Source organism: Chlamydotis macqueenii, chromosome 2 (genome assembly GCF_036417535.1).
Source record: "Chlamydotis macqueenii isolate bChlMac1 chromosome 2, bChlMac1.mat, whole genome shotgun sequence".
NCBI classification, from domain to species: Eukaryota; Metazoa; Chordata; class Aves; order Otidiformes; family Otididae; genus Chlamydotis; species Chlamydotis macqueenii.
This window is the reverse complement of record NC_141557.1, coordinates 152112927-152140855: the sequence shown is the minus strand read 5'-3', so window position 1 is coordinate 152140855 and position 27929 is coordinate 152112927. Positions and strand designations below refer to the sequence as shown.

Genomic DNA, 27929 nt, shown 5'->3' with positions numbered 1-27929 from the left:
ACAGCATATCAGAAAAATGTTCTCTCTTACTTTATTTGACTTTATTTTTTATTTGTTAGAGTAGCATGCAGTCACTGACATGTCAACTGCCAACAGAAGATAAACTGCTTCAATTCTCACGTGAAATACTGCTTTTACATGGGATTTTCACGAGGTCTTGTTACATAATGCCACCACAGCGGCGGCAGATGCCCTTCCTTACGAGCTGGAGGCAAAGCTTCGGTTCTTGGACCATCAGCTGGAGTTTCTTCTTCTAACTGCTTAATCTAGAAGACAAGATATAAAATTGCTTTAGTACACAGAAGCACATTTCCATGACATGGCTTTCAGTGCCCAGGCAGTAGGCGGAAGGGAAAAGCCAGCAGTGATACCCTCAGATGACAGGTTTCATGTTTCTCACCTTTCACTTAATCTCAGTAATTACTGCAGTAAATACTACCTCACTAAAAAGGCATTTTTAGGAGTAAGAAGTGACTTATAATAGAATTTTTACTTAAAAGGTCATTAGTTCCACATAATGAATGTCTACCATTGCTACATTAAACAGACTGCGTTCTCATGCTGCTTTGAAAGCTGCAGGTAATTACAAGTCCTGAACAACTTCCATTCCAGTCAGCCAGGACCTCTATTTCTGCACATCACCAACGGCCCTTCAGATGGTTTCAACAGATGTTTCCTGAAGCAGTGTAAGTCCTGGCTGCCACTCTTAATTCTGGTAAGAGTGCCATACTTCATACAATCCAACTATTTCCCTACAACTGGATTTAAAAGTTACTTTAAGAACACCAAGTTTTCCCAACTGAATTTCACCTTAGGTTGGCCAGTAATTATTCTTGATTCCTAAATGACAAACACTGTGGTCAGTCACTTTCAAAGGTGCAACCAGACATTGTCAGAGCTTCAACCACAGCAGAAGAGAAGTTCTCTGGTCATTAATCTTTTTTTATCCCACTGTGGAATTTCCTTAGGAAAGCTGCTACCGCAGCCCTGCAGCAACTGAGACATGGTTGCAGGTTCAGCTTTAACTTCTTAAAGGCTGCAAATTCCCTTTGCAGCCTTTAAGAAGCTGTAACTCCAAGATAGGCATTTTAACTCAACTCAGTGTTTCATGCTGACAACAGTTCTGATGAAGCAGAATCCAAAGTGAGACCACAGTAGGCATTCAGGTATTTTCCAAGAACACATTTAAGTGTCACACAAAATGCCTGCGTGCTAAAGAGGCTTTACTCTACATTGAGCAAGCACCGACCTCCTTATCCCAGCTCTCCCACTGCAGCTTCTTCCATTGCTCTCGTTTGGCAAAGTAATCAGGATACATCGCCTTCTCAGACGGATGCCAGAAATCCAAGCACCATTCAGGAATCTGTTAAATCAAAAAGAAAGTCAAACCACACTTTTAATATATATTATTTTTACATATATTTTTACATATTAAATCCTATACAGTAGACACACACAAGAACTAAATGCAACCACTGAAGTCAGTATTAAAATGGATAAATAACCCAGGAAATAAGTACTACATAAAAACACCATTTAAGAGCTACCTGACCACTGTTAGTCTCAAGGCACTGAATGGCCGAGGTCAGTGCTCTTAATCTTTTATTTCACAGATTGTCCTAAGTCACAGGAAGACATCATAGTGACTTGCTTAAATCACAGCATCCCAAAGACAAGTCTCAGGTCATCTCAATTTACTGTAAATTCCATCTGGTAGAAGAGAAGATTTCTTTTCTTCCCCTCCCTCTCCCAAAAGCAGTAGGTTAGAGATCCTTTTCTCCAACTACTGATTTATTTTATTTGACAGAGAGAGACAGCCCATTTCTGCTCTCTACAACTACTAAAAAATTAGTGGCCTTTAAGATCTTGATAATTGTCTGACCTCTAAGATGTCCAGTCAAAAACAAAAAAAAGCAAAATTTAAAATTCTGCAGCAGCGTATCACTGAATGTTATCATTTTAAAGACAAGAACATTGAATTAGAAAAAAAACAAACAAACCAAAACAAAGAAAAACCCATCAAGACAGAACAAAAGCCCGGAAGAGACCCCAATTATTAAAAAAGAAAAGATGTTGTGCCAATACCACCATTCATTCAGTAACATTCACACTTCCAGTTTCCTGCTGTGATTCTCACCACTGAGTAAACCTTCGGCTGAACAGAAATAGCAGAGCTGCTAATAAAAAAAAAATCTCCCCACATACCAAATACCAATTAAAACCATCAAATAACTGGAGATCCAAAAATTACATTTTGTAGCAGCATCTGCAATGGACAGTCACTGACAGATCAACAAGCTAAATCCTTGTGACAGCTGTTTTGTTGAAGGACAGTTTTAGCATGTCAAACAGGGCAAAGAAAAAAGAACATAAACCAGTTTGTATTTCTACATGAAGACTAATCTTGACCACTTATTGCTCACTGGACTTTTTCTGTCTGGATTCTCTCCCACTATTCTCTACTACTGCTAAGTATGACCTTGGCATAAACTTAAGTTCTCTTCTTCCCTTTTCACTCACATGTTCTTTTATCTGCCTCTGATAAATCCACACCAGATTCTTCCTTTCACGTGGCTTCCTACATGTGAAGATCTGATCAGATCTAGTCTTGTGTCAGCACTTTCTTGCAATTCAGGAGAAAACGCATGCATGCACTCTCTAGGTCAGTATTAACTTCTCGTAATGCATTCAGAGTTGATGTCAAGAAAGCAAAAACTCTATAGTTTTGTTTTTTTAATAAAAGACTGTTTCTTTACTCCAAAATAGAACAATCTGGGGGGAAGCCTCTAGAAGCACCTTAAATTCTAAGACTACCATTTCTATTTTTAGGCGTTCCACCTGTCACGCAGTGACACACAAATATGTGTACGGCACTACAGCATATGAAGGGAAATTATAAATTTGTACCATTACTCAAAATACTGAAAGAATGATGGGACTGAGTGAATTCTCCAACAGCCAAGTCAACACCTGACAAGACCAGAGAGAAACCAAGGCTGTAAGCAGATGCCACCACAACAGCTAGTACAGCTTTCTCTATCCTGTTTACTCTGACAGCTCAGCTCCAACCCTTTCACTGTGCATGCCCCACCAGTCATGGAGCAGCTTCCATTTGGCAAAACAGCACGATTATCCCAGAAAAAAAGAAGGTAGGTGTCTTCAGATGGACCAACATATTACATTTTCAAGGATCAGACAAACAGGACAGGTTCACCCATGCAAGTAGCAAGATATAAAAGCTTTAACGAAGAGGGCAGATTTAGACATAAGGAAGAAATTATTTTACTGTGAGGGTGGTGAGGCACTGGAACAGGCTGCCCAGAGAAGTTGTGGATGCCCCATCCCTGCAAGTGTTCAAGGCCAGGCTGGATGGGGCTTTGAGCAACCTGGTCTAATGGAAGGTGTCCCTGCGCAGTGCAGGGGGGTTGGAACTTGATCTTTAAGGTCCCTTCCAACCCAAACCATTCTATGAGTCTATGTTCAGCAGCAGTAAACTATCAGAGAGACAATACAGCTGAGTCAAGCAGTATGAAAGTCCACTTAAAGCCCTCACTTTACACTCATTAAAAGAAGAGTACAGTTAGCACAATAATACACAATCTTACAGGTCACCTTACCTTGTAGCACTCATATCTCTCATAGGAAGTGCCCCCAGGGGAGTCAGGGAAGATGTATGGCTGAGGATGCTGGTTTGCCCAGAATTCCTCCTCGCCTGCCTTCAGCAGCTCTGTAGCTTTCACCATATCCTTCACATCCTTGTTCTTATCAAATCGCTCTCTCAGGAGGCAAGCAAAGTAGCGGTACTTGTCTCTACAGACAGCGATTAAACACCGTGACATAGATTGAAGGAAAAAAATAAAACACATACAAAGCTTAGCAACATTACCAGCCAGCCCTGTGCAAAGACAGAATTTGGCCAAGTGCTCTGAGGAGCTCCCGTTCCCACACCGCCTTTTTCTGTGGCGGATGCAGGCAAGTGACCCTTAAGGCTTTTTCCTTACCCCTTCAGCCACGACTAGGAGGAGGACACGGAAGGGGACAAAGTCCCAGTCAAGCCCACTGCCCCGTCTCGGAGGGGAATAGCAGCGGTGGAGGCCAAGCCCCACCTCCGCCAGCTAAGCGCGGAGCTGAAAGGCCCCGCTTCTAGAACGAACAGGCCTCTGCCCCCTCCCCAGGCCCTCCTCCCTTCGCCTCTCACCGATAGATGCACCAGGACTCCAGGTGCCGCAGGGACTTCTTATAGAGCCGCAGCACCTTTTGCTGGTGCGTCAGGTAGGCCGCCATTTCGGGCCGCCCTACCCTTCACCTTCGCGCGTGGGGGCTGACGGGAAAGGGAGGGAGGGGGGCGGGCGTCCCCGCGCGCATGCGCGGCGCCTCAGCCGCCGCCGGGGGAGTGGCTGCCGCCATGAGCCGCGCCAAGTTCATCGGTGAGCGGAGACGGGGGGGGGGTCTCCGTGTCCCGACCCCGGCCGGGCCGATCGCCTCGTCCCAGACCCCTCCGTACCTCCCCCGCGGGAGGGAGCCCCGCCGCGCCGTGAGGGGCCGAGCGCGGGGGGCGTGGGCCGCTCTGGTGACAGGGCCTGTCACCCTGTGTAGGCCCTCTCGGAGCCGAGATGCTGCCTGTGAGCCTACGGGATGTGTTTGGGGATGTTTCTGCCGTCGCCGCGGGCTCCACGCGGGGCACTGAGGGGCTGCTGCGTGGCTCCTCGAAGTTATCCCTGAACTCTGGGTTTCCTCACCGCCCCTCATCCCCTTTTATTGCAGTCGTGTTTTTTTTCTAATGGTATGGAATTGACTTGGATGAAAGTGTTAATATGCGTGGGAAATCCGGCAGCAAGTATGTAAATAACTTCAGAAGGTCGGTTCGGATCAAAGTTTACGTGTGGCTGAGCAGCCTTATAATACCTTGGAAAATTTCCCTTCCCACCAGAAACCCCGCTGGAGGCGTGGGCTCTGGTGGGTGCGGGGGTGTCTTCAGCCCTTGCCTGCGAGGATGGAGCTCAGGTGAAACCTTGGGAGCTGCGCTGGGACAGGGGCTAGGGCTGGAGCTGCTTCGGTCGGGGGCTGCATTGCAGATTTTCTTGTTGGTGCTGCTGGCCAGGCTGGGTGGTTGCAGGCAGCAGGAGGGAAAACAGGCAGTTTTTATGAGGCAGTCTGCTGCAACCTGTGTAAAAGTTGTATGTGCGGTGCTGCATTTCCCTGTTCCTATTACTGCTTGTTGGCAGAGATGAATTTGTATTTTCATGTGAAAAGCAGAATTAATTGCAATAAACAGTGTATATGTATTAGCTTTGGTGATTGAGGGCATGTCTTACAGACTCATAGAGTAAGTTTTGAGTTGCACAGAAGACCAGAATTTTGTTTTTCGGTCACTTCTAGTAAGGAGTAAGCTCTAAAGTTATGCAAGGAAACTTATGCTTCAGCTTTATATGGCCTGTCAATGTGGTAGTCAGGGACTACTACGATAACGTTTTCCATTGTCTTCCCTAGTTGGATAATGCTTAGAATGAGATGTAGAGTGACTTTAACATCTAATCTCTATATTTGTTTTTTTCGTAGATATCGGTATTAACCTGACAGATCCTATGTTCAGAGGAATCTACAGGGGAACACAAAAACATCAAGGCAAGTCTTTCTTTGTATCTGCTGAAAGACAAGATCCCTCCCTGTTAAAATAGAAGCCTCTTACTTGTCAGAATGTGGGGTTAGAGTTTCTATTTTCTCCTCAAAAATTGCATCATTATTAATTACTAGGGCTTGAAGAAGAAAGCGTGACAAAGTAAGTTAGATGTTCTAAGCAAAACACATTCTTTTCTCAGTTGCCATTAAGTTGTCATGCGGGTAATTGCTTCTAGAGCAAAATGGACAATTGCTGATCTGTTTTTATTAGAATTCGTAGAAAAATTGATCTGAGAATTATGAACAATAAACTATCAAAGTATTGCATTGCTGAATCGTAGTTACTAATTATAACTGATGCTTTTTTGCTCTCACAGCTTTAGATAGAGATGTAGAAACAGTCTACTAAAGTATGTGAAAAACTTTGACTTCATGGATTTAAATTGGATCTTCAGTAACTGCATTTTGTTATTGTCTTCTAAAGATGTGGTTTAAAGATTATTCAGAATATGCATTTTGACATGAAAGGGTTTTTTAGTTGAAAAGTAGTTAAATTATGCTGTAAAACCGTAAGTTCAATTTATGACATTTTAATGAACTTTCACAGATGACTTTTTGGATGTGCTAGAGAGAGCAGTCAAAGTTGGCATTAAAAAGGTAATTTATTGTAGTAAAATTTCTTTACTATTTTAAACTGCTTTCTAATGCTTTGCTTTTTTAGTACTCCACTATTAAAACAAGTTTTTCTGGAATTTGCAATGGACAATGCAGTAACTTTCTTCAATAGTATAAAGCAAAAGTGTTCTATGCAGAGCATTGTCTTCCGTTTCCACAGACTGTTAGATGCTGATTATTTAATTTCAGTGGTATTGTATGTGATACGTATGTAGAATTTCTTTTGTATGCTTTCAACAGAAAGATGTTCTCCTCTGATGTACTGCAGTCAACTAGTATGTAATATTCCACCTTAGTTGTCTTGTAGGCAGCCACTCTTGTCTTCTTGTATCCCAAGTGACTCACTCAGCAGTTACCGCTACAGATCAAAACTCAAAAACTCTTCTAATAGTGATCCTTCAGATATTTCTATATGTAAAGGAAATTGGTAATTGCAGAAGAGCTGAGAGCATCCGTAAATGCTTACAGTTGAGACATCTGAATGTCTGCTAGTAAATACTGGTTTATCTGTAGTAAAACATCATCATTATGAGCCAGTTTGTAACTCTTAGTTTGAAATCAGTGTTTTCAGCAGTGGACCACACTCCTTTAGTTATAATAGTCCAGACTGCTTGTAGCTTTAAACTGAATTAATTGTCAAGGCAAAAATACGTGTTAAATAGAATACTGTGTGTATGACCACAAACTGTTGTACTGCACTAATAAGGCTGATGAGTTAGAAATAAAGAAATAAACCCTCCTCTAGAAGAGGAACAGACATCTCAGAAGTTTGCTGAAAGGTTCTCATGTGAAAAGAGTGGGAAATAAACTGAGAGACAAAAAAAGAAAACTCTAGTGACGGGAAAATTGCCGCACCACAGCACACAGAGAACTGTAATAACGTTTACTGTGTTTGTATGTGCTGAATAAGTACTATTTAATCTTTATAACACCCTCTGAAATTAAGTGGCAATTTTCCTATTTTATCATCAAAAAATAGATTAGCTGCCAAACTTTTCAAGATGCATGTTGGATTCAGAGATGGAATTCAGGAGTTCTGTCTCTTTAGCTATGTTTTCAGTCTTGCTGCAGGCCTGTACGGTGGTCAAGTCTGTTCCATCCCAGATTGTTTCCACTTGCCTAGAAGCTTAATCTGTTTATTTGAAAATACTTCTATTTTTCCATATAGCTGCTGATCTGTGGTAAATTTTTTGGGAAGTTTTGCCTTGTGCTCTATGCACACTGGGCCAATTTCAGCTTATTTTTCTGATGATACTGTTGTGCTGTGTCTGTCTCTAATGGAGCACGCTGCAGAACTGTCTGACTTGGTGCTGCATGTGTGGGGATAAGAGTTGCCCAAAAGCAGTGTAGTCATGATTTATTAGGACCTAGGCTGCAAGATCCTGCAAGTGGTTGTTCAAAAAACACTGTAAGCAACAATTCCGGTGTGATAACTGATCTTAAGGTAAAAAGAAAAGATCAGAGCCCGAAATTCTTAAATTTGTAATCCCGACTCCGGTACAGACTCCTTTGTTGGTTTATCAGCTTGCTTACTCATGTCTTGGTTTGGGTGTTTGGGAATTTTTAGTTTCTCCACCTGTAAGACAGGGAGAATGTTTCTCAATATGGTTTCTTGAATGCAAATAAAGTTTCTTGAATAATTTTCTAATTAAGTTAATATTGCTGCAAATAGAAGTATTTTATGCATTTAATGGTTTAGCACAGAAGATACTTGATAAAGAAAAAAAAAATCAAGTTTTCTTGCCTTGTGTATTTACTAGCTGCTGAGGACCACTGAAGTTTGTTACTGATTTATGAAATTTTGTTACATATACATTAGTAATTGTCTTCTGCTGTTCTCTGTCTAGATTTTTACTTATATGTGAGTTTTCTCTCAAACATTCTGTTTGATGTTCAAAGAAGAACGTAGTCGCTGACAGTACTTTTCTTCTTTCAAGTTTTTGATTACAGGTGGGAGTCTACAAGATAGTAAAGATGCATTGCAGCTGGCACAGACAAATGGTATTTTCACTTTAAATTTGTGTTGTCAGTCAAAAATATAACCACCCTGCTCTCAGAATTAAGAGTTCAAAAGGACCTTCCCCTGGAGGTGTTTACAGAATCTCAGATTAAAATGATGAATTATATTTCATAATGGGATGAATGCATTGTGTATGAGTTTCTGTACGTTGCTCTTTAGATCCTTGGGTGCTGGAAGGAATCAGTCTTTTCTGTAATTTCTATTTCTAGATAAAAATAGAAAGTACAGAAAATTTCTGGAATAAAAATTTTGTTACAATGCTCTCTTCTAGAAATAAGCCAGAATGCTTATATGGTGTGAAATATATGGTTTTTGTTTGTTTTTTACTTACCAATCTATTTTGACCAGCCTAAACAAGAGAGGTATATTTCTCTTTGTTGTTCTCCTAGCTTTCCCTTTCTTTCTTTGGAAAGGAGAATGTCTCTCCTTTTTTCCTTAGGCAAATATCATTCCAGTAATTATTTAAATATGTATTTGAACTGAAACACATGTTAAAGTACCGTTTACAAACAGAACCATGGAATAATTTAGGTTGGAGTGAACCTGAGGAGGTGATCTGGCCCAACCCAGTCCACCTCCCCACCTTCATCAAAGCAGGACTAGCAATTAACCAGATCAGGTTGTTCAGGGCCTTAGATAGTCTTTCTCTCCTCACATGCTTTTGCGTTCTCTGTAAAGGCATTTAACAGAAATGTTAGTTTTGGCACTAAGGTAGTTTAAGATCAGATGCTTAGGTAAATCAGGCTAGATACTGCTTGTGAAATTCTGTTAACAGCTAATGCAGACGCACACAAAGGAAATCACATGCACTCTGCAAATCTTAGAGCTGATGATAACCTGATGCATTTTGAACAAGACGTATTTCTAGATGATATCGAGAGGTCTCTTCCAACCTCAACAACTGTACAATTTGTTGAGGACCGAGGGCCACTCCACCAGAATAATTCGGCTGTGAGTTGCAGTTTTGGAGTATACTAAATATCGTGGTGGACTTGGCAGTGTTAGGTTTACAGTTGGACTTGATGATCTTAAAGGTCTTTTCCAACCTAAATGATTTGATGATACAATGCGTACTAAAAAGAAACACCCCCCTCCAGCCCCCCCTGGAGATACTGTCTAACATTTTAAAAGCAGAAAGTACCAGCGTTAATAAGGTTACCACCAAGATAAAGTTGTTCAAACTAAGTTTTCTTTTACAATTACGAGCAATAAAAACAAGTCCAGATACAGATACTGTCTATGTCTTATATAGTTTTTTTTTTTTCTTAAAACTTTCTAATACTATCTTACTTCAGACATGTTTTACAGTACAGTTGGCTGTCATCCTACGCGCTGTGGAGAATTTGAGCAGAGTAGCCCTGAACAGTATTTATCTGAATTAAAAAATCTGATTGAAAAAAATAAGACAAAGGTAATAGCAGTTGGAGAGTGTGGCTTAGGTAAGTTCTATCTTAGTACTTCAGTATTTTTTAAATAGACATGTATTAAAAATTCATAAAACACTAAGTGGGTTTTTTGTTCTTTCTATTTGTAGATTTTGATAGATTAGAATTTTGCCCAAAGGACATCCAACTCAAGTAAGAAACTTTTTGCAACTATAAATTGACTTGTAGCAATTTACAGGAGTGTTTTCTAGCTTGTGTTCTACCAGGTAACATTTTATCAGGTATAGACTTGCAATTTACAGGGTTGGGTCTGGGGATTTTTTTTGGCAGAAATGAGGCTTTAAAGAAGGATGCCTACATTCAGGTAATGCTGCCTACCTGCTGTTGACTTAGCATGTCTTTTTATGTAAAATTGATCAGACTTTGTGAGCTTTTTGGTGTGACGGATGTTGATTCTTGCTAGTACTCAAGAACTCTTAGAAACTCATGGGGAGAATAACGTAACTGTAGTGTGTGAAAGAAGCATTGGGATACTGAGTGAAAGGCATGGGGAAGGGAACAAAACTGTCAAAAAGGATTAGTCAGCAGTGGAAAAAAATGAGCTTTTAAGGGAGATGTTAGCTGGGAGCAGATAATTAAGAGCTGGTGAAAAAGGTGATCTCGGGAGCTGGAGAGAGATCTGTGTTTTGAAGTTATATATGCAGCATAGGTACTGAATGGAAAGAAGACAGCACAGCCCCTAAAATCGGTTTGCATTCTTGTAGTGAGAACTTCTGTCTACAGAGGGAACTGACTGAAAGATATAAGTGATAAATTCAGATGAGATGAGTGAATAATGAAGTGCACTTGCATATTAGTGTTCTGAGTAAATTAGTCACTGGGGGGCAGTGGTTAGTTGTGTTTTTCCTAATGGCCACACATTAGCAGTAGCTAGAGTTAATTTCTTCATAATGCTGCAGTCATACAGTAAAATATTAATCAAAGTGGACAGAACTTCTTTTCCTGGTAGAATTCAGTGTACATAAATTTCAGCAAAGTACACCTTGGAGCACAACCTGCTTCTTTTGGGTGTCAAACTAAACCACTGGTGGAGTATCATTTTTTAAGATCCTTAACTGCCTTGATCTTACTAGGAGAAAATAAATAAATAAATATATATATGATTTTCCTTATCTGATGGACTGCAGCTGAAGACCTGTAGTGAAAAACTTCTAATTGAAACTGGGTTGCGAGGAAAGAGATGACAGGGTAGAACAGAAATCACTTTTAAAGTGGTAGGTGAGTCCTTTCTAGTTAAGGTTGGTAAAAACTTTCTGTCGTTATCTGACCTATTTCAGTAAATCATATGAAATACATAAATCTATTTTCTAAGAGATCTATTGAGAGCCCTTGCTGGAAATTGCAGTTGAAAGGAGGGGATTGATGAAAAAAAAAACAGAAGGCAAGAAATATGAGGGAGTGAAGTGTAAGCATCAAGGACAGATGCCTGAAAACAGTATGTTTGTAAATTCTGGTTTTTCTAAATTAGCAGTTTTTCCTGCTCTTCATCCTTCACATGTTTGTGAAACCTGGTCAAAATTTGGGGTTGTTTTCTTTTCTGCTAATTGAATGCTATGGAGTTTGAGATTGTCTGGCTTTCATGGCCTTTAACAGACTGAATGGCAAGTTCTTCAAATTACCATTCAGTGTGTGCTTGATAAATGAACTAAAAAAAAGGAAGGCAAAGTGTGAAACACAAGGAGGCAGTTTACCAGTTTTCAGTTGATCTGTAGTTCGGGTGTGGCAGCAGTCACTAGGACGGCTGAAAATAGGGGGAGAGTTACCCCATAGTCGAGAAGTATGGCAGTTTCTCAGTACATAGTATCTGAGCATGACCTCTGTTCTGCTTAATGCTTAATCATTATTTTCTAGTTAGTTATGCTGTGTTTTTTTCTGGATAATTTTCATCTGTAAAAAATGAACATTATTTTTATCTTGGTTTTTGGATTGAAAAGCTAGTAAAGATGAAGTGCCTTTGTCAAAGCAGACCTAAGAAGTTTTTTTTTGTCAGAATGTTTCTCCATTCTCATAATTTTTCCAACAGAAAATGGTGATTTGAATGGTAGTTAGATGAAGGGACTGCCTTCATAGTATGGTGAAGATCACATTACAAATGGACTGATAAATATATAGAACTTTCACTTCTGTACTAGTGAGGGGGATTTGCGAGGCTGGGCAGCACGGGAGACAGGAGTTTTCATAACCAAATTGGAGGAGATGAACAAAATCACATGGACTGTTATTCGTACATGAGTTGTTTGTCTGGAGATCTACGTCAGTGAGGCCAGTTTGTTTCAGCTCCTTTAGTGCCTTGACCCCAAACCGGAAAATACCACAGCATTTCAACTTTATGATCAAAACTAAACCTGCAAACAAATATGCAGAAATATTTTAAAACTTCCTGATTGCTGTTTTCTATGTTGCTTCTCATATGACAGTCTACTTGCCCACAAGAAAAACATGGTTACTTAAACCCTGGAACTAGAAAGGTTTGGTTTCCCTGTTTTTTGTTACCATTCTGATCACTCTATATCTGGTGTCTTCACGCTTTTCCAGGGTTTCTTCTTCTTTTTCTTTTTTTTTTCTCTCCACTCCTCCAAGAAATTCCCCATCCACCTCCCCTTTCTCTTTGACAGGGCAAGTAGCAGCATGTATTGGGCTTCGTTGTTCCTAGGAATGGAAGAAGCTCGAGTTGCCTTTCCATTTATAGGGGCAGCAGACTTTGTGCTTTGAAGACCACTGCCCTTCTCAAAATTAGACTGAAATTGGCCAGTAGGTTCCTTTGGGGTCCTATTTGCAGCTCAGTCTCTTAAAACCTAATTTCCATATGAAACAACTCCTCTTTTTGGAAAAAAACCCACCAACAATCAAGCAATTGTAGCTATTTAACCACAAGAGCAATCATGAGTTGCAATTAAATTTATATTTAGTCAAACAAGCTAAACTAGGCACAGTAAATAGACTACAAAGAAGATCCAAAGTAGGTGTAATTAATTCTCCTGAATTTTCATGTCAGTGTTTAATGTTACAGCCCATTTCTGTTCTACCTGCTTTATCTCAAAGATTTACATTGATAAACAGGGAAGGTAACTTTTATCAGAGAAATATCAACCTCTAATACACAAAAAGGAGTGAAAACTGCACAAAACGAAGTGACCAGTTGCATTGTCTTTTTTTTTTTTTTTTTTTTTTTTTTTTTAAGGAAAATATAAATGAAAGTAATGGTTTGCTGCCACTTTCTCCTGATTGATATGTGAATCATACACAACCGTGTGTGGACACTTGAGTTTGCCTTTGAAATGCTTCTGATACCTGATGATGGGAATGCCCCAGTGCCCTGGACTGCTTTTAACAGCAACATCTAAAGAAATCCAGTCTCTGCATACAGTCCCAGCCAGCTGGGACAGGCAGTGTCATTCTCCTGCCTTGTCCAAATTATGTCATCTTACAAATTGTGTGTGGATACTGAGTCACCTATGCACTGTTGGGCCTCTGCCGTGCCTAAGTTGCTCTAGTGTGTTTCCTGAGCATTAATAATTTGCATGCCTGGGTGTAGTGTGGCAGACAGAAATGGTAAATAATAATGCTCTGGGACCAGAACTACCTGCAAATGACAAGTGATGGGTTAGGCCAGTGCTAATTAGTTTCCTTTTGGAAATGGCACTGGGGAAACTGGTTACCTAGTTACCTTCCCTCTGCTCGCATTTTGATGTCTCTTCATAGGATGGCTGCCTCGCTGTTACTGCTCCTTCAAAGGGAATACTAGGAGTAGAAGGTAGGAGAGGGATAAAAAGGAGTGAAAGGGAAAGGATGCAGGCACACAGAGGAGGGAAAACAGCGGAAGACTTTTAAAGAAATAAGACAATAGGCAGAATGGGGCAGAAGGAAGACACCTGATATTGGTACTTGTTCCACCTCAAGAGAGGAAAGAGTGACCTTCATGGAAGAGCAAACAAAAAGTCTGGATTGTTACTTTATGGGCCCGCTAGCTCTGATGCAGTTTTGGCCATTCGCAGCTATAGCATTCTGCATAGTGCTCCCTCACTGCATTTACAAGTGCTTCTGAAATAGTGGTCTCTGTGTGATCCACACTTTCCCTTCCTGACACTTCAGAACTTTGTGGGGAGAACAATCAGTTCCTCTTCGTTAAAAATAAATAAATAAAAATGAACTCCAACACCACAAGAGTACATGCTTAGCATATATATATGTGCATTCTTCAGTATTGATGCTCTTGGGCACTTAGCTGTCTTCCAGTATCCATCACTGCTCTATGAATGGCCAAGAGTTCCTTTTCAATTCTTGCACAAATATGAACTTTTGCATGGTAAATCCATTAATTCTGTCTTTAGCTCTGGAGGACTAAAACATACAAGTGCTGGAAAAAAACTCTTCTACTGTCTATTTCCTCATATACTGAGTTTCTGTTTAAAAGTTATTTTTATTTTACAGGTATTTTGAAAAACAATTTGACCTGTCAGAACAGACACAACTGCCCATGTTTCTCCACTGTAGAAACTCACACACCGAATTTTTAGGTGGGTTTTGTTTGAGCATTTCATACTCAGAGCAAATTCTGAATATGAAAAACCTGGAAACTTGAATCTTTCACGTTTGTCTGTTATAAAGCTGTCTTACATTTTTATTTATTTCATTTCATAGACATAATGAGAAGAAACCGAGATAGATTTGTAGGAGGGGTGGTAAGTATGGACTTCAATCTAGCATTCGTTTTTACATGCATGTGTGTGATTATTGCCGCTTAATACGCAACTTGTTTGTGATGGAATCTGGGTAGGCTTCCTGTTACATGATTTAAGTTATTTTTAATTAATAAGTGCTTTCCAGTCCCTTCTAGTATTTTTATTTTCATTGCTTATTCAACAGGTTTTTTGCAAGGTAAGAAGACAGGCTGAGAAAAAGCTCTGCAGCTGACATGAGCAGTTTTTCTTGGCCTGTTAGAAGGACAGTTTAAGCACCTGATAGTTGACATTGGCTTTTTCCCAAATCTTTAATGTCTGTAACTGCAGTGCATTCAGACCACAGATAATTTAGATGCATGTTCTCAGTGGAAGCTGTAACCACAAACATTTGCTTCTGACGTTAGACATCATTTTCAGATTAGATCCAGATGTAACTTTTGATTGCTTTATGTCTTTAGGTATTCCGAGCATGTGTTTTAATTCAAAAGCATAACAGGAAAAACTTTGGATGAAATTATTAAGGAAGTCCAGCAACACTCTTTCAGGTTTCCACTATGGCAGGGTTATCCAAAAGTAGTAAATTATAGTAGTAGTAATTATTCTCTCCTAGTAACATCAGACCACACCTCCTACAATAATATCTTAGTCCCCAGGTTTCCTCTTTGTTACGGCAAAAACTTTCCCCTAGCTCAGTACTTTGTATGTTGTGCTTTTACATAATACTGTACAGTCTCTCCTTCCTCCCTTTCTCTTGTCTGCAAAACCGGTAACGGGTAGATAAATGATGAGCAGGCCCCCTCTGCAGCTGGCTGTCTCCCCCATGCAGCATGGGGAAGCAGTTTCTTTGCTCCACTCAGGCTGAGAAGCTGCGGTTCCCAGATGCATTACGCTGTTTGTACCTTGTGACCTGCCATTTGCCTCTTTAGTCCCTGGGATGACCAAACAGACCGTCTCTCCAGCTCCAGGTGACTCAAATCTGTGGAGAACATAACACTGCTCTTACTGTGTCCCTGACAGTGCCCTGTAGGGAATGCTGAGGAAAGAATGTAAAAATTCAGCGTGCACAGGTTTACTTCCTGCGTATGGACTGCCAGCTGTCAGGTGCAGGAATTTCCTGGGCCAAAAGTAGCATCACTGCATAGGCCTTTTCTGCATGTATTTATCACTCATAAAACGTGGTAACCACTTCGATTCTATAATTCTATGATTCAAGTGACTTCAGCCTGAATTTTGCCCAAATTCAGAATCAACTGAGCCATGTCCAATCTTTATGTTTGTATAGATGTGTAATGCATACTATCAAAGGTATTTATGACACAAATAAAAACTAATATGTACTTTGATTGGAGTTTTAAATGAAGTACATATATTTGTATATATGTGTGCATCTGTGTATGTTCTAGGTACATTCTTTTGACGGCACGAAGGAAGAAGCAGCAGCTATATTAGATTTGGATCTTTATATTGGAATAAACGGCTGGTAAGTTCTTTACAAGAAATAAAACTGTTTTAAAATGTCAGCTGTAGTGAACTCACTGCTTCCTTTTAAACAATGAGGTCAAGTTTTCAAAGCTCACTAGACTCTTCATCATCTGACAGATTTAGAATTGCGCTCATTAGTCTATTAGGCAGGAAAAGTTCTTAACTCACAGCTCAGCGAGTTAATCTAGTCTTAGGTCCATTCTACTACCCTCAGGTCAATCCCTGTTTGTAAATAAATAAGGTTGCTGAATGTGGAAGCAGTCCTTCTGAGAAGTGTTTAAAATACAGCGTGATTTTAAGCTGCCATGTCAAATCCAGGATGCAAATGTGATCTGAGCAGCCTTATCTACTGGTTACGCAGTCTGAATTCTCAGCAGTCATCCAGCCACCCAGCGCCACTTCATAAGTTGGATGTGTTGCTGGGGCCAGGCAGGCATGGGCCGTGCAGGCAGGGGTTCCACGTGCTTCCTAGGGTGAGACAGCTTCACTGCGTAACTCTCCAAATTTGCCATTTTCTGCAAAGTTTGAATTTACAGGCTGCACTTTTAAAAATGAAGCAAACTTTATTCACTAACAAAATAATTTAGGAAGCTGCCTTTGCTGCAAAATATTTCAACAGGCAAAGTAATTACTTTTACACACTTTTAATTTTTTTAACCAATCTCTGATTTTCTAGTTCATTGAAAACAGAAGCCAACCTGGAAACACTGAAATCAATTCCTAGTGAACGATTAATGATAGAGACTGGTAAGATTTTGTATCTTGGTCAGTTTGTGACTTAAGCACTGTGAGGCAAGGAGATATGCTTGTATAGCAGTGATAAGGCATGACCTAAGGTGGTCGGAGTAGAAAAAGGACTGTCTGTTTCTCCACATCTGAAAGCAGTTTACAGGCTCCAGAAATACTCGTTTTCAGCCTTCTGGAAGGGAGGAATAAGCTGCTGTGGCAGTTCCTGGCAGTGCAGGGTGAGATGAAAAGGACAAATTGACAAGGCCAGATTATTAAATGTACCTAGGTACCAGAATCCTGCTTGAGTATTTTTTTAAATCTGGCTTGCTGGAGATGTGCCAGACAGGGCAGTAGCTATGATCTGGCCGCTGTAGCAGTGCCGACGTTTGGAAACAACAGCTCTGTAAATGGAATAAGGTGGAAGAACGCTTGAATTCCCCTTTTGGCCTAATGAGTGGTGATTTTAATTGACTGACTAGGGATGCCTTTTTTTTTTTTTTCCCCCCCATGTTCATTTCAATGATCAATAACTGGCAGTTATAAATACAGTATATATTTTAATTTCTGAATCTGAGAAAAGAAAACCACAAACTGCCCAAATCCTTAAATTTATTTGCACATGAAGTACAGTCCTGTTGAAGTATACAGAAGTTTCTGTGGAATACATGCAGTGTATCTAGCTGTCTTTATCATGTTGGAGGAAGTGTTCTGTACTATTATTGCTGATTTTTTGAATGTAAAGATCTTGAAGGTAACAGTGTAAAAATCCAAAGATTGTGAAGATGTTAAACTGCCCAAATCTCTTAAAATTCCACTTTGAATTGGAAGTCACTGCTAGAAGGAGATTGCAAGAACTTTTGTCTGTGGAAGTAGTTGATTAAACTGTCTCATGCTGTCTCATGTCAAACGATTGCATGCTCTTAATTCTTTATTTTCAAATGAAACTAGATGCGCCTTGGTGTGGAGTGAAAAGTACTCATGCTGGATCAAAATACATTAAAACCACATTTCCTACAAAAAAGAAATGGGAAATAGGGCACTGCTTGAAGGACAGAAATGAACCCTGCCATATAATGTAAGTGTACGACTGTAGTGTTATTTTAAATCTTTCAAATCTCACAGGAAAAAAAAAAAAAGAAAAATATCAGTTCACAGGAAATGTAGTATATGGAAATTAATTTCTAAATTTATTGAAACTTGTGCAAGGTATTGCTTTATAGGCCGAAATAGGCTATTATTTCAGCAACTCTGGATGTAAAAAGCTCCCTGAAAGTGAAACCAGGACTGTTTTTATCTTTTCAATTGATACATTGGAGATGGGGTAAAACCCTGCAAAGTAACCTGACTTGATTGCATTTCACTCGGTTGTTGTTCCAGTTTATTTAAAACTGGTACAGCACTGGAGCAGTGCGGCCCTCCGCGCAGGGGGCAGTACTGAGACAGCGAGCGCTGCCTGTGCCCGGGTTCCTGTGGCAGCACCTGTGACACAAACTGCCACAACGTGAATTTGGTTAGGGGCATTTCTTCATTCTGCTATTGTGCTTAAAAAATGATATTGTGAAGTTTAGACAGGAAGAACAGCAGTCAGCACACAGAATAGCGAAAGAAAACTCCAGGGGCTTATGAACAGAGTTACAAAATACAGAAACAGTTTTCTGCCACCTTTTCACACACTTTCTTTCACAGGTGTGAAAAGCAGGGAAATGTATCATTGTTTTAGTGAAGATGTTCATTTATCTCCACTAAATAGCACTGATTGATAGACGAAATGCCTCAATTTTCAAAACTGTTACAGAAGTCTGGTTGGTGAGTTATGCCAGTCTTAGTCATCTTGTTATCAACTCCCTGAAAAGAAAAAGGAATTCCAGAAGGTTTCTTCTTGCAGGGTAATGTGTGAATGAATTTTCAGGAAATAAGGCTCACAGATCTACGTGTCCAGGTGCAAAGCCCATTTCAAGTACACTGTGTTACGGTAACACATATCATCCTATTGCATCCAAGCGAGGCTAGACATGTAAGCCCTACCAAAACCTCATCAAGGGAGAAATTCTTTTGTTATTTACTTCTGTGTGCACCTGATCTCACCCTGTCTCATCTTGAGCATCCCCTGAAACTGAGAAGCTGTTTGTCTGCAAAGCACAGGAGTGGTCATGAAATGGGTTAATTCTGCATCTAGGAAAATATTTGCATTCCAGTAATTGTTAAGAGCAAGTTTTTCTACCACCTTCCTCAAAAATAAGTTTAGCTATCGAAAAAGTTAAGAGACAAGATTCTAAAACAAAAACCACCAAACGCTACCACCAAGTTTGGAGTTCTTACTCTTCACCATGAAGGCTTTTTTTCTACTACTAGAAAAAATGAAAGTAGGACACATTTTAGGAACTGCCCAGAATAATAATTTTTTTTCAGAATGGTTGATAACAAAACTCGAGAAAATAAATACAGAGAAGAGATTGTAGCTTGTTTTCTGTTACTTAGTGTTAATCTTACTCATCTGATGTCTTTTGCTTCCTTTTCTTGGCTTGTATCAAGGCTATGGGCCTTTTAAAATTGCTCATTTGAGGTTTACTGAAAATAGCCGAATGTGTTAATCGCCATTACCCTAGAGAACAGGGAAGCAGGAGTAAGTTACTTTGGCAACTATACTCTCACGTAAGCCTGTATCTAGAATTTAAGCTTTGCCACAGACAAGTTTACTCATAGTGCAGCTTTAGTCTTGAAAGGCCAGCAAATTTCAGTGTGAAAAATGAAGGCTATTGATAAAGACACCCACAAAAATGACTTTCTTTGAAACAGAAAGCAGTTTAATTACCTCCAAACAAGAGTCAAAAGACCAAAGATGAATCTGTACCAGTGAGCAACCAGTGTTCAGTGTAAAGGGAATGGCAGTTAGCAAATTAAAAGTGAAGCTATTTGCATAATCTGAGCACCTTGCCCTGTTGCTCTCAGCATATGTTTTTATTCCAGGTTAATCTGAGTGAATTGTACATACGCATGCAGCAGTCTGATGTACATTCAGTACCAAGTTTCAGAGTCTTATAATACCAATCTTTCTTTTTTAGTCAAATACTGGAAATAATGGCGGCAGTAAGAGAAGACGACCCACTTGAGTTGGCCAATACTCTATATAACAACACTATTAAAGTCTTCTTTCCAAATATATAAAGTTGTTTCTCTTACATTTTTTCAGCATAACTTCAGTAAATATACTGCAAAAACTTAAAAATTATCATATCTGCAAGTTCTTATCAATGGAAGCCGATATGTAGTACTTTTTAAAATGGTACAATATTAAAGCTGCTTTTGAAAAGGCGGTCTGCATTTGTGCAGTTTCTCAGCCCTATTTCCCTTTCATCAAGATTCAGGATCGATTTCAAGGACAGCCCAAGCTAGCAACTCTTGTTAATACCTGTACACATTACAAGCTGAATACCAGGCTGCTGAGTTCACCTGTAGAGCCCTTCAAGCAACTACTGGCAGTCCAGCAGCGTTTAACACATCAATGGCATGCTTTGCTACTTTACCAGAAAGCTTAGCAGTTCCGTCTTTTGTTCCACATAGCCAAATGCTCTAACATTCAGTCTGAAACCTAAAATTTATTATTTTTTTTTAAAACACAACTCACTAGTTTTCAGCAATAAAGCTCTGCTAATACTGAATTTGTAAGTAAAGCTGCTTTGGTTCAGGCTTTTCATTTCTGATCTGACCCGCTGAACAGTCTGTTTTCACCACTGTTTTTCATTTGCATCCAGAAGTCATTGATCAGGGATTACTGGTATACAGTCTTTGGCACAGCATTATCACTACGTCAATTAAAGACTGTTTTTCCAACTATCTTAAAAACATGTGAAAACATTTTATTCCATGTACAATAATGTACATAATTTTAAGGTGGTCATGAAAGAGACCAGCAGAAATCAGAGAGGTATATTTACAGTAGCACACACCACAGTAAACAACCACCATTCACAGACTCAACACTGAGATACTGTTGTTGTGCTTAAGTACAATAACTACAAAGTGATACTTCTATTCTGTTGGAGTCAGTCTTAAACAAAATACCTCACGGCTTAGTAAGGGACATCTTAATCACCAAGAGAGTTAGAGTCAACATTAAGAGTCTCATTCAAGTGCTGTGCCACACAGTTGTCATCTTCCTCATCACTATCGGAACTGTCACTGTCTTCATTTAACTCATTTTCAGCATCTGCAGCTTCTTCTGCAACTTGTACGGGATTTTCATTTGGTGCCACAAACCCGTTGTTGTTAGAGACACTGGCGTTTTCCTTGTCCTCAATATACACTTTCTGATGGCACATGGGGCAAGTGTCCTGAATGTACAGCCACTTCCGAAGACAAAGTGCATGAAAGTAATGGTTGCATGGAGTAATGCGAGCAGAGGTGGTGAACTCATGGTAGCAGATTGCACAGACATCATCAATTTCACGTAACCGACTTCCTTTCACCTCTGGCAGTGAGTTTATTTTCTTAACAGCAGTCCGGCGATTTATAAAAGTCTTCCAGCCATTCTTTGCTTGCAAGTAGATGTTGAAGTACGCGTGTAGACACATCATGCAAGCACGAATCTTGCTTCCAGATTCAAAAACCATTGTGTAAGCTCCATTTCCAAACATTATCACTCCAAATATAAACTCAATAATATTGCCAGTTGAACGAACGTAATAGACGTAGTCATCGAGTTTTTCCCATAGCACATTATAGTAGCCATCGATCATAAACAATATATAAACAGTGATAGAAACTATTACTTTTAGGCAAAGCTCTACACAGAATGCTGTAACTGCAAAAAGCCAGGTATTTAGTGCATAGTGGTACCAGAGGATGTAACTGAGCAGAACTGGAAGGATAAAAAGGCAAGCGGAAACAAACAGTACGGGGAAGTGTCTGCGAAACGATGACACATGGGAGGCACTAAGAGACATCAGCACGGGGTCTGTCATTCCATGGATAAAATGTAGGACTGCTGTCAACAGAAGGCACATGTTTCGACTCAGGCGAACTAATCGTTCTTCTGGTTTCAGTCCACTTAGACCAGTCTGCAGAGCCAAAATGAAAAACAAGACGGGCGCTACAAAACCAAGCCTTTTGTCGTCCTCATCAGTTGATCCAATGAAGGCCAAAATACCAAGTCCCAAATAATGCGCTATGGAGGAAATGACGGCACTCATGCCTAATACAGTTAAAGTTGAGTCACAGCCACTAATGATCAGACTGCAAATCAGTTCCCAACAGTTATCCCATGATATCAGGAAGAATTTTTCTTCTGTATTAGTTTCAGCCATCTTTACAACATACGTTAATACCACAGCTTGTGCTGTAAGTCTCGTTAGCCAGAAGACGCGCAGTACAGCCGGAAACCGAATCCTTTTCCACGTATCTTCCATCAATAGCTGTAATCCATAAATGCGATACATGTGCCTCACCAGCAGATAAACATACCGCACCGAATAATAGAACCATTTAATTTTCCTAACTAAAATGGCTGTGGTATTTAGTGTCAGAACTAGGCCTGAAATAAAAACTAGCATCTGCCGGACATTTAAAGGTAATTCAACAACCAAGCCAATTACAGGAATCAGTATATCCAGGATGATGAGCTGAGAGTATACAGACTGCACGTTTAGCAGTGTAACATATCCAATTCCAAAGGTAAGCTGAAGGATGGAAAGCACCATCCATAGGGAAGGTCCTTTATGAGGGAAGATCTGAATTCCGAACGCGGCTGTGTAGTAGGCACTGTAGAAGTTTATGTGCAAAGCAGCGTAGTAATTCACCAACACTGAAGTCGCAGCCAGCAGAAATGCCGAGGTGATCATGTAAAACTTGAAAAGTGCTCGCTGTTGTAAGACCAGAACAACACTGGATACAAAGACACCTAAAAACAGATTGAAATCATTTAGTTCTCAGCAGGAATTCAACAGATATTAACCTATTTGCTTTGGAGCTATATTTACTTAATGCATCGTTTCCCCAATTAGCCACTTGCAGTTTTGCCTTACCAATGGTGCCCTTTTCAGAGAACAGACAGGAGGATGACTTAATCTCTGCATTTAATGCGTCTGTGCACTGCAGTTGCGATACAAAGCCAATGCAAGCATTAAGTCATCATTACTGTTAAGTTCATCTGCAGTTTCAGACTAAAGCAGCGACAATTCCCAGCCTTTCAGCCTTACTCTTGAAATCTAAGGGTAGACAAGTTCTAAGAGCAGAAAAGAACTACTACTAGCATCATCTTTATAGGCAAAGTTAATAAGGAATAAATGAGTAAAATTTACTAAATCCCTTAATTCACTTGAGCAAAGCACTCAACTACAGGTGTGCAAACTGCAGTACAAAATGTAACAGTCACTAAAACAGTTCAGCTAAACCCTTTAATGGGAACATAGTGAAAAATTGCTGTATTTTACTGGGGAGATTCCAGTTCCCTTCAATTTGCTTTAATTTCTGATAAGGCATTCTGAAACAAAAGCCTCAGAGACCTTCTGCAGTATGCAGCTTTTGTACACAGAATCCAAAACCGAGGCACCAGCCGCCAGTGCAAACCTGCATCTTGTTTGTTAGAAGTCAGATGTAGATCTCGAAATTCCTGCTTGCTAACCTGTCCCTCACACTGACCACGAACACATCTTGATCACAACTGGAAAGTCTGCACCTTCCTATGAGAAATCCTAAATCCATCTGCAGTACCTTGGCACTGCACGTATCACTTTGCAGCAAACTCTGTAGTGCAGCGTATGAATTTCATCACTGTGTACAACCCAGGTAAGGGCTCTGGCCTAACAGGTGTTAAATGGCACTCATCACTAGGGTCACTTCCTTAAACATTTTTTTTTCCAGGAAACACACTGCCTTTGTTTTGAGCTTCTCAATCAGCTTCCAGTCTGTGCAACTGCTTTCTCATCCAAACCAGTTTGGAGAGATTTCTATCTCTATATCTTGCATTTGATTCTAAGTTGCTCTCGATCTCTGCACTAATGAAGTCACAAGTAATCCTCTTTCAACTGGAGCCGGTAGCATCAGTCTTTTCTGATGACTGTATTTTAGATTGTTCCAAATCTCCCATAATCAAGTGTTTAAAAAAAAAAAAAAAGCCATGGTATCTTGATCATGAGAATAAAAAACTTCACTAAGAACCAGCATTTGATTCCCCCGCTAGTGTTACCAGCTGCTTCTATCAAAAAAAACCCAACAAACCCAAACAACCCACCCTGGAGGACTGAATAAGAAGGGAGATGGTCAACATGAATCAACAGCAAAAGGCAGACTACAAAAGAGTTATTAATGCATCTAACCGTATTCCTTGCCAACAGCACTGGCTGATATAAAAACATTCTCCTTAACTAATCATTAACCTCGTAACCTTGTGAAGTGGACTGAGGAAAAGCCTCGATCAGTTTTCAGAAAGCGCCTTGTATCACAGCTCAGTTCTTCCATGAAAAGCACTTTTTTAAAAGTATGCTTGACAGTTTCGTTGCCTTTTCATGGACACCACTGCAAACACCTCTGGGAAAGCTAACCCTGCTGACCAGTTTGTACCCTTTGTTTTTCCTCACAAGTCACAGAAAAGGCTCAAATGCCTGTAACAAGCCCTTTATTTACATAATTCTGATTATTTCAGCCAAATGCATTTTGCACTAAGCAGGCTGCTCTGAAGCACGCCTGTGAACAAAATCTATTTTGCTTCCTTGCAGTTACAGTAACAGACCTGTATTTAGATACTCTAGGTCATCCTAAAACACTGACATTTCGCATGCAAGACGCATCCCTAAAAACAGTCCTACAATGAGTCAATAGAAAAGCTTGTCCCCTCTAAAGAGGGACTAACAAAAGCATTTATCTGTCAGCACTTGTGTGGAAAAGTCGGGACTCCCCCCAAGGAAGCTCCAAAGGCTACAGGAGGTAACTCGGGTCTCGGAAGGGGAGGCGAGCACTGCTCTGCCCCCATCTCCACTTGTGTCACTCAGCCCATCTTGCCACAACAACATTTCCCCCTGTCCTGTGAACACCACACAGTAAATCCTTTCCCATTTTCCCTCTGATAGGGAATGCTGCAGTTCCTCATTTGATAAGATTTGTCTCACGTTTCTGTATACACTGCTGCTCACCTTTACTGCTGCTACCTATGCCACCCCATCACCAGCTGTCCCCAGCACGGCCTCCAAACCACACGCATTTACTTTTAAAGTAATTTCTTGTGTCACACTGAATCCCTCCCTCTCATTTTTTTAAACTCCTGCAATTTGTTGGTATCTTTATAGTAGCACACTACTTAGGATTTGACTTTCAGTCTGTTGCAGAGTTCAGTTACCTTTACACTAAGTATTTTCATCATGTGGAACTGCCAAATTACTTTTTTCTCTAGTCATTCTACTTGCTTCCACATCTTTCTACAGATTCCAGTATTTATAAGAACCCTCTCCAAAATCAGTGCCCTCGCTGAGGAGAGGGCTGCTGTCTGAAGCAACAGTTTCACACTCCAAGCAGTGGTGGTTCTGCTGAAGCTCAGACACTTAAAAAAAAAAATGATAGATACGACAAAGATACAACAGATGAACATTGTGTTGAGGACAAAGCAAGGTTAATGAAAAAGATTAAAGAAAAACTGTGCTCCAGTTGTAGAATTTGGTTTCATGCTGTGTATAACCCTATGGACTTGTACAGAAAATAAGTGATGGAAGAATCAGACTGAGGAATCCTGCAGTAAAACTTTTTAAAAGTCATACAGATCTCTATTAACATTCTTAAAGAGCTGTACTCACGGAATATTTCAAAACTGTTCAACATCACCCTTGAAAGCTATCAGATCTCTCCAGAGTTACAGTCCTTGTATCCAGAGGACAAGCTGTACCTTTATCCTAGGCTAAGTAGTATATTGTGCTACAGAAAAAAAAAAATAGATCAGTCTTTCAAAGCCTGCAAACGGTAACTAAAACGACAACTTCCCCACTATTTAAATACAAATAAAAACCAAAATAAGTATTTCAGTTTATGCTAACAACAGCAAAAACCCAAACCTGTAATCCTTAAATTCAGATCAGGAAAAAATAGATGCGAAAGCACTCTGTTGTCTGAACTACATGGAAGATCTTTAACATAATCTTTAAGTGGTTACAATTTAATTTTTCTTCAATTTTGGAAAGCCAGGAACCACAGACCACTTGTTTCAAAGTACAAGGTAAGTCTCTTGGCACAAACTGTTCCCAAAGCTCTTTTGCAGGAGACAGGGGAGGGATTACCCACTTCTTCCCCAAAATCCTTCCAGGAAAGTGATCACATAAACACAATCCTGAAAAGCACCTTCGTGTGTTAATCCCAGTATCACACACTCAAGAGTGACATTTAACCTCTCTTCTCAGCTTCCTACCCCAGCAGCCATACCACCTATTTCCTTCCTATTTTTTTTCTACTATAAACATCAAACTAAACACAAACTTGACGTGTTGCAGGCCTGCAAAAAACTCTTGCTGTGTTTTGGAGGTTCCTTTCCTCCCTGCCTCAGGATTCCCAACTCCAAGATGCGATACACGATGCAGCATCCCCCCTCGGGGAGCAGTTGGCAGAATGGGGCTCCAGCCTAGCAGAGGCTACGGAAGAACCCAAGATTACAAGGAATACTGAAAATAGTATCACCTCATTATACCAGTGACTTTCAACTTTCATCCCAGGAAAGAAAAAGGCTTAAAAATAACCTCTAGCAAGTTTCAAGAGGCTTCTCTTTCACTTGGGAACCGAATTTTCAGCATTTCTGAACTACTGTTCCTAAAATAAACATTTAACAGCGAATTTCAGGAAGACATCACACTATCCAAAGTGCTTTAAAAACAGTAATAAATCTACAGGCACAGAGTCCCATTCTGAAGCCTGCCGAGGAGGGGGCTCACAGCCCGGAGCGTCCGCGCACAGGGCGAGCGGCGCCCGCCCGGCCCCCACCGGGCCCCGAGGCTCGGCTGGGCTGGGCCGGCTGCCCGCGCCTGCCCAGGGCCGCACCGCCTCGGGGAAGCGAGGGGGAACGGAAGGAGCCGGCCCCGGCCCCTCTAGCTGGGGGCCGGGGATGGAGGCGGGCGGGGCGGGGGCAGCGGCCCGCAGGAGGAGGGGAGGGAGGCGGCCCGCCCCAGCACGGACCCGGGGAAGCCTCGGGCGGCAGGGTCAAAGACCGGGGAAGCGGGGAGGAGAGACGGGCTGCGACAGCAGCCGGCTGTGAGGCGGGGGGACGCGGCAGTGAAGCGGCGACCGTGCCCTGCCCGCGGCTGTGAACAAGGCCAGCGGGGGCAGGCGGCGGCGAGGACGGGCCCGGGTGAAGGCCGGAGCTGCGCGGCGGGCGGGGAAGGGCGGCGGGGCGGGAGGGGAAGGTCTCTCACCCAGCAGCCGCAGCAGCACGCCCAGGAGCGCGGCATACAGGGAGCCCCCCGGCAGCGGGGTCGAGTTGAAGATGGCGTCGATGAGGAACAGGCTGGGCACCCGCAGCGCGACCTCCAGCCCGGCCCGCAGCCGCGGGCCCAGCCGCAGCCACGGGAGCTGCGGAGGGCCCGAGGCCGCCATGCCCTGCGAGGCGGGGGGGGGGGGGGGAGGCAGCCCTCCTCTCCCGCCTCTTAAAGCGCGGAGGGGGCGGGTGTGAGGGAGGGAATGGGGAGGGGGGCGGGCGACCGCCGAGCTCGCTACCGCCCCGCGCCCGCCAACCGGCCCGGCCGAGCCCCCCACCGCGCCGCCGCCGCCTCCATCTTCCTCTGCGCTCCCTCAGCGGCGCCGGCCCCCGCCGGGCCACGGGGGCGGGGCCGCGCGGGCGTCGCAGTGCGCGGCCCCGCCCCGCCCCCGTGGCTGCTCCCTCCCGCCCAACCGCCGCGGGCCGCGCGCGGGGTGCCTCAGGCGGCGCTTACGGGAGCGAGCTTCTTCCGCTGCCCCCTCGGGCACGGCGGTGGCGGGGGAACCGGGCCGCCAGCCCGCGCCGGGGCCGGGGCCGTCTCGCTCCGCTGCGTATCCCTCCGCCGCGCTTCAGGGGCGGTGGCCGTGCGAGGGACTTCCCGCCCGGCTGGGCGCTGAGGCCCGCGGGGCCGGTTTCCGCGAGGCGGTGCGGGGCGCGCAGGGGTTGCGGGCGCTGAGCGCGGTCTGGGCGGGGTTACGGAGCCAGCGCGGGGCCCGGGAGGCTTCGGCCGTCGCTTCTGGCGCGTCTGCAGCCATCTCGCTGGGCGTGGATGGCGGGCGCGCTCCGGTAACGCTTCGCTGGCCGCTCAGTGAGCCGGTCACCTTGACGAAGGAATG

At 42.0% G+C, this 27929-nt stretch overlaps 3 protein-coding genes across 12 annotated transcripts; 1 reads left to right on the top strand and 2 right to left on the bottom strand.

Annotated features, from left to right (window-relative positions):
• Nucleotides 1–19: 19 nt before the first annotated feature.
• On the bottom strand, nucleotides 20–4333 carry NDUFB9 (NADH:ubiquinone oxidoreductase subunit B9). The gene is made up of 4 exons (XM_010125576.2): nucleotides 4199–4333; nucleotides 3618–3810; nucleotides 1250–1363; nucleotides 20–266 (listed from the first exon to the last, which is right to left on the bottom strand). The coding sequence occupies exons 1-4, from the start codon at nucleotides 4282–4284 to the stop codon at nucleotides 135–137; spliced, it is 525 nt and encodes a 174-aa protein (XP_010123878.2). The 5' UTR covers nucleotides 4285–4333; the 3' UTR covers nucleotides 20–134.
• Nucleotides 4334–4361: 28 nt separating this feature from the next.
• On the top strand, nucleotides 4362–19965 carry TATDN1 (TatD DNase domain containing 1). Of its 10 annotated transcripts, none has more exons than XM_086741242.1 (12): nucleotides 4362–4427; nucleotides 5560–5625; nucleotides 6227–6276; nucleotides 8232–8295; nucleotides 9610–9753; nucleotides 9849–9891; nucleotides 14191–14276; nucleotides 14401–14441; nucleotides 15845–15921; nucleotides 16600–16670; nucleotides 17601–17727; nucleotides 19715–19965. In XM_086741242.1, the coding sequence occupies exons 1-12, from the start codon at nucleotides 4364–4366 to the stop codon at nucleotides 19815–19817; spliced, it is 936 nt and encodes a 311-aa protein (XP_086597368.1). In that variant the 5' UTR covers nucleotides 4362–4363; the 3' UTR covers nucleotides 19818–19965. The 10 variants fall into 10 exon arrangements, with proteins under 10 accessions (XP_086597368.1, XP_086597375.1, XP_086597373.1 ...); XM_086741243.1 differs by lacking the exon at nucleotides 4362–4427 and adding an exon at nucleotides 4465–4837; XM_086741244.1 differs by lacking the exon at nucleotides 4362–4427 and adding an exon at nucleotides 4840–4858.
• RNF139 (ring finger protein 139) lies at nucleotides 19435–27301 on the bottom strand. Its single transcript, XM_086741240.1, has 2 exons — nucleotides 27032–27301; nucleotides 19435–22548 (listed from the first exon to the last, which is right to left on the bottom strand). The coding sequence occupies exons 1-2, from the start codon at nucleotides 27210–27212 to the stop codon at nucleotides 20738–20740; spliced, it is 1992 nt and encodes a 663-aa protein (XP_086597366.1). The 5' UTR covers nucleotides 27213–27301; the 3' UTR covers nucleotides 19435–20737.
• Nucleotides 27302–27929: the final 628 nt, after the last annotated feature.

Excerpts from the sequence above, each read along its gene's own strand:
- NDUFB9 (XM_010125576.2), bottom strand. The coding sequence starts at position 4,284 with ATGGCGGCCTACCTGACGCACCAGCAAAAGGTGCTGCGGCTCTATAAG. Across the intron at positions 1,364-3,617 it reads AGAGATATGAGTGCTACAAG|ATTCCTGAATGGTGCTTGGA; the intron begins GTAAGGTGACCT and ends TTGATTTAACAG. Across the intron at positions 267-1,249 it reads GGGAGAGCTGGGATAAGGAG|ATTAAGCAGTTAGAAGAAGA; the intron begins GTCGGTGCTTGC and ends CTTGTCTTCTAG.
- TATDN1 (XM_086741242.1), top strand. The coding sequence starts at position 4,364 with ATGCGCGGCGCCTCAGCCGCCGCCGGGGGAGTGGCTGCCGCCATGAGC. Across the intron at positions 8,296-9,609 it reads GCAGCTGGCACAGACAAATG|ACATGTTTTACAGTACAGTT; the intron begins GTATTTTCACTT and ends ATCTTACTTCAG. Across the intron at positions 17,728-19,714 it reads AATGAACCCTGCCATATAAT|TCAAATACTGGAAATAATGG; the intron begins GTAAGTGTACGA and ends TTTCTTTTTTAG.
- RNF139 (XM_086741240.1), bottom strand. The coding sequence starts at position 27,212 with ATGGCGGCCTCGGGCCCTCCGCAGCTCCCGTGGCTGCGGCTGGGCCCG. Across the intron at positions 22,549-27,031 it reads CGTGCTGCTGCGGCTGCTGG|GTGTCTTTGTATCCAGTGTT; the intron begins GTGAGAGACCTT and ends ATCTGTTTTTAG.